At 40.7% G+C, this 6036-nt stretch overlaps 1 protein-coding gene across 1 annotated transcript; it reads right to left on the bottom strand.

Moving 5' to 3' along the window:
* Nucleotides 1–382: 382 nt before the first annotated feature.
* On the bottom strand, nucleotides 383–2617 carry smim12 (small integral membrane protein 12). The gene is made up of 2 exons (XM_083981936.1): nucleotides 2570–2617; nucleotides 383–1516 (listed from the first exon to the last, which is right to left on the bottom strand). The coding sequence occupies exon 2, from the start codon at nucleotides 1484–1486 to the stop codon at nucleotides 1211–1213; it is 276 nt and encodes a 91-aa protein (XP_083838062.1). The 5' UTR covers nucleotides 1487–1516; nucleotides 2570–2617; the 3' UTR covers nucleotides 383–1210.
* Between the last annotated feature and the right edge of the window lie 3419 nt (nucleotides 2618–6036).

Below are 6036 nucleotides of genomic sequence, written 5' to 3'. Positions count from 1 at the left end.
ATTTTCTGAATGGATTGGGTTTTTCTTCAGTGGATTTTGTGCTAAAGGTCAAATTCTAAAAGGTGAATAGGATGTTGTTTCTCACATTTATCATCGCTTTGTCTCTCTCAAATAATTTCCTTCTTGAAGCTGAATGAGCAGAGTCATTACTTCCTTCCTTAGCCTTAGATGTCACTTTCTGTCCTTGCCAGCTGTATTGTTTCATAATAAATAGGAGGGGGCTGATATTTGTTCAGACCCGCATGGGAAACAATGCCTCTGAAAAAACAAGGGACAAAAAATGAAACTGAGAGTTTTCAGACATTGTTAGAGCCCATCTACAGAGGAAATTTCCCTCCAGGTGATCTGTAACATTAATGGAGTGGTGAGTCAGACACGTATCTTCAGCATACAAACACAATTTCCTTTTATTAAGCACATTTTTAAGATAACACACAATTGAAAGTTTTAAGTGTGCAAAATAATTCCAGACTTTCTAAAATGAAAGTCTCGTGTAGATGTTCCAGACAACAGGACTGAACAGCTTAAACTTCCTGAGAGACCTCCCACACTGCTGGCTTATTCTGTCACATACCATCACAGGATACGTGAGATTAAAAAGAACTACAACAAAGACCTGTCTTTCTTGCTCGGCTTTCATGTTCACAATCAGACATTCTTTCCTTAACGTAAAGAAAAGATTAAAGGAAAATCACTGTGACAGGCTTGGGACATGAAAATCATCTATGCAAGACAAACACAGTCATAAAATCTCTCAGTGCCAGAACTCCACTTAAATAAAACAGACCATGTTCCTTTATACCCGAGGCCTGAGGACAGACTGACTAACAAAATCAGACCTCGTGGTCGGTTCAAACCTCAACACCCAAAGGTTCCATATTCACATAATTAAAGTGACATGACTTAGTTATTTATTATCATGCACAAACAGGCATGTGCAACATCAAGTGGAAGGTCAGAGAAGCACGTACAGCACATATATTTGACTGGATACAAGACAGAGTATGTTTTTATTTGCTCCCCTGCTTCGAGAAAGTGTCTTATTTTCATACAGGCAAGTCGATTCTTTTTGGTGGCCAGGAGTGAGGGTGTATGACTGAGCTGTATTGGAAGAATAAGTGTATTCACCCTCTGTTTCACCCCCTTTACTCCCAGTGCACTATCCTCCTGCTGAGAGAGGGCAAACACGAGTCTCTACCTCCAGCAGAGGTTAACTCTTTTCGGGTCGGTTCCTGTTCAGAGCTGCTTTGGGTGCAAACTCCAGTTTCTCTTTCAGGCTAAGCACCTGCGTGCTGTCCATACCCGCTTGTTCCTGCAGCTTTCTTTCCTCCCTCAGTTCCACGATGGACTTCTCCTCCTCTCGAGGTTTGGGAGTCCCTCTGATAAACCACTCCAGGTGGTAGCCCACAGCTCCCACCACAAAGGCAACAGGAAAGGTGACATAGGGAGCATAGGCCCGCATCGCTGTCCACATTACAGGCCACATGACTGCACACCGTTCTGGCTCCCAGATGCTCTATGGGGGAAAATGTATTCAATTATTATTACAGCAGTAGGCCATAGTTAAAGGCTATTGACTCATTAGGAAACATTATTGGTCATTTGAATGTAATAAACATCTTCTCTAATGCTTCCCCCTTGTGGTTCAAACTTGAATCTGCAAATTAGTAGTTTGCACATGTAGATATGTGCTATGTATCTATGGACCTCTGGATTGTGTCCTTCATAATGTCTTATTATTATTATTATAAACATGAAACTTTAAGTCAGTAACTAGAAGGAAACTTGGAAAAAGATGATAAAACTACCGAGCTACGAGCTAACGGTAGAGGTGAGTGAAAACTAATGAAAACTACTGTGTTACCTTTGAAATCCCATTTAATCAAAACTTGTTCAGATAATGACTGTAGCCTACTAAACATTAAAAAACAGGATTTCACTCGGGAAAATGGAACTGCTGTCTCATCGTGACTGTGTCCTCCAGCGCTGATCTCCAACCAACAAGGTCTATGGCATGCTAACTGGAACTATGCATATAAAGCTCGTTACCATAACTTTACCGTATATAGCCTAAATGTATGACTATTCAACCTAAGTGTTCCTTTTCTGTGCATGTGCCATCCTTCGTGTCATGTAGGCTACAGACCGAATAGGACAAAGTTCTTCACGAATCTTAAGTCATTCATTGATGTTGGATTTAATTTGGAGGACTGAGTAGCTACATGAGCAGGAGTTTGGCTGCGTGGCGTCAGTCCAACAGCAGTGAAACAGGACTCGGACTCACTCGCTGCAGAAAAACAGTTTTAATATAAGAGATCGTAGCCAATATCTCACGTGAGGCTGTGAGAGTCTCCATGTACTGAATTACGTAACGTTGCAAAGTCACTGAACGAACTTGTGGTAACCAGGGAAACCTGAGAAGAACTAACGAGTCACGTAACGTTTACATGCGTGCAACGAGACTCCACACTCCACACCATTGCGTTTACATGCACTATGTCCACGTGTGTGTTTAACTGTGAGATCATAAACACAACGACAGCAGTTTATTTCATTAGTTTTCACTCACCTCTACCGTTAGCTCGTGAATGTAGCACTGGAATGACGTAACTTCCGCCTGACTGCTCGCGACCTTCCTGGTTCTTCCTGATTGGCTGGTGAGCGCCGCTCTGCCGTGAACTGGATATAAATGTTCAAGAAGCAAAATGGAAAACGTTATTGTAAATCACTCTAGGTATGACAGACAAAAGTGGAATCAAATAATAACAATAATAATTATAATTCTCATTTTTCAAACACAATTTTATTCAACAAAGTGATCAACACAGCAAAGTCATGAATTAAGGAATAATATTTCAGTGTAAACATGTGTAGTTCAATGAAGCATTAGTCAGAAATGACTTAAATTCAGTTGTTCAGTTTGTATAATGTACATGTAGTCTGGACCATTTGGATCCATTATCACATATTTGTGGTAGAGTATATAGGGAAATGTTAACATGAATATTTCACAGCCCCGTTATTTACATTCGTAGAAACTAGACTCAAAGTAAAGCAATGATTTTTCCAAACCTCTTCAAGTTGTCTGTGAACTCTCCATTGAGTGTGAAATCTGTTCCACACGGTCAGTCAGTCTATGACTTGTTATACTATATAGACCATTATGTCTTACTTTGAGTATGTCATTGTGCATGTAATGTGGCATGTTTAAAAAAAAAAAAAAACCAAGCAGGGTTCATCTGCGTTTGCTGCAGTGTTTGAGCGCCACCTGGTGACAAAAGTGCTGCACTACTCTGAGATAAGAAACACTGCAACAATCACCACATTTCCCCTGCCACAACACTAACTACAGTTATTAAGATAAGAGATTAAATTATAAGATACTTTATTAATTACTTTATAAACAACAGATACCGGTATCACTCTCATGTTAACTGAACAACAGTGTGAAAAGGAAAACTAAACTACAAGTAATCAATTTAAAATGTTCATAATACAGAATTGCAACATTTATAGAGATTCACTTGTTTGTGTATGCCTTGATTCCCGACAGAAACAAAGTCTTATAAGCTACAGCAGAATCTTTATGATCAACTTTATAAACAAATAATCAGAAAAGCACATGCTTTGTGACAACAGGGCCAAAGTATCTGAGTTCTTACATAACACACAGCGCACTGGGAGTTATATAAAAAAAACAACATCTCTTTCTGTGTTCGCACAACACTCAACAGCATCCTTGCAGAGAATCCTCCTCTCGAGAAATACTCATGAGAGGCTGACAGATCTGCCACCAGTGTTGTGTCATTCAATGACAAGCCTTAAGCTTCCTCCATCAACAGTCAAGATGTTTCTTTCAGCTTTTTAAATGCACAGTTTGGCATATATACACAAAGACACTCTCAGAGACGCTTGGTGTCCTGTTCAAAGACACAAACACTTTCACACAGCCTTTGCGTTCGTTTAGATTAAGCACTTCTGTGGTGTACAGAGAAACGGGTCCATTTCAGACACCCAGTGGTAAACTATAAGGAGCAGAGTTGGATTTTGTGAGAAGAAAATATGCCAGTGTAGTTTCTGGGTAGTGAACTTTTTTTCTTTACAAACCTCTGCATGATTGATGACACTGAAAGTTTTCCATAAAACTATACCAGTGTAGGGCACAAAGCTGATGTATAGCAGCTGGAATGCAGCCTGTCATGGAGCAATGGCCACTTCTGACTTATTGGTCATTTCAGTTGAGGCTGAGAGTGAAAAAAAAAGCTCCCATTTCCAAATTTGTATGTTATTATGACTCCCAGTGACTGCTGTGATGGTTGATTAACAGGATTATGTGTGGATGATTATGTTTCATGCTTCAAAATGATCCCTCCCTCTGCGCTGTCCATCTTGTAGTTGCCAGAACTGGCATTCGATCAGTCCTGTCAGATAAAGTGAAATGTGCTCATTCCCTGTGGGGAAACAACATTACTAGTGCCAGTTTTGCTTTACCACCAACCTTAGCAGTGCCAGGATTATTTCATCAGCTCCTGTTTATTAGTACATGAGATTTAGCGCTGCCCTTGCCAACATTTTTATGTAAAAATACAACCAGCTTATCAATTCAAATAACAAACTGGGGCTGACAAGAGTAGAGTGTCATCGTGTCCTCACTTACTGAAGCCCTGTAGACCTGCTCTGTTTGCCCAAGTTAATTACAGATGCCAGGCATGGTCAGTGGTGGAAAATTTTTCTCATTACAACAGGAAATGACAATCAGGACAATCACTGCTGAATCACATAAGCCAGAAGAAGGCTGCTGCTGCTGCTGCTGCTGCTGCTGCTGCACAGCTCTCGGTAGGCCAACACCTTCAAGCACGTTGCACTTCTGGCCACACTCGGAAGCCCCCAAACTCATCGTCTTGAAAAGTGGTCCAAAACACTTTGCCACCTCCATTTTCAGGTGATGTGTCAACAGAGAAGGCTGGATGGTGGGGAGATTATGACTCAAAGCACGGGACAGCTAAGTTTAGCTTCAAATTAAGATGGAGGGAGAGGACTAAGCAGGAGATGGATGTGGGATGTGACCGGAAAGGATGCACTGGAGGATTTGATGGATTGCCTGTGATTTGGAAAGAGACGAGGAGAAGCAGGAGGACTCTTGACACAGACTGTGATCAAGCAGAGTAACAGATGGTGAGGAAGAGAAGCACCAGATGTGGAATAGAAAGACAGGCTCTTTTGCACAGCCGATCTGTACTACAAAGAGAGAAATGAGTAACTGATTTGTTTTTTTTTGTTTTTTTACAGGTCGAAGGTACGGAGTGTGGTTTGGAGTTGAAATTAAATAAAAAAAACTATTTATTAGTTATTTTTCATCAAGAACTTACAGTTAAAGCAAGTTCCCAGGAACATCAAGTTGTTGCACGGTCAGTGAAGTACAACCATTATATGGCTGCATTTATACAATATCACGCAATACAGCTTAAAGGGATAGTTCAGAGCAGCAAGCTGCTCAGAGCTACGCTACAGAGGCTAATGGGATTTCTTGGTTTCCCACATCAAACTCATCAAATACACAATCCAACAACTCCAAAACGCTCTGGTGGACAAGTTGTGACCTGCACATTCACCATGAGATAATAACGAAACGTTACCAGACAGAGTTGTTTTCTAGGTAAATTCATGCAAAACGTTATCCGTTATTATCTCATAGCATGGTGAATGTGCAGGTCACAACTTGAGCGTTTTGGAGTTGTTAGATTGTGTATTTGATGAGTTTGATGAGGAAAACCAGGAAATCCCATTAGCCTCCGTAGCGTTGCTCTGAGAAGCTCACGGCTCTGCTCCGCCATTCTAAAAATAGCTTGTACCGACAATTAAAGGTAAAGATCCTACTCCTAAAACTTTTGGATTATGGCAATGGGTCAATTTGCCAAAAAGTTGGACTATCCCTTTAAACAACACAAGCAGTATGTATCTTCATTGGTCCAACCCCTCGTAGGAACTGTGTTCCTTTATTGTGAATTGTGGTCAATTAAAAAAATGAGACCACCA

The sequence above is a fragment of the Trachurus trachurus genome, assembly GCF_905171665.1.
Source record: "Trachurus trachurus genome assembly, chromosome: 11".
Taxonomy (NCBI): Eukaryota; Metazoa; Chordata; class Actinopteri; order Carangiformes; family Carangidae; genus Trachurus; species Trachurus trachurus.
The sequence above is the reverse complement of the archived record's forward strand: the minus strand, read 5'-3'. Positions and strand labels throughout refer to the sequence as shown.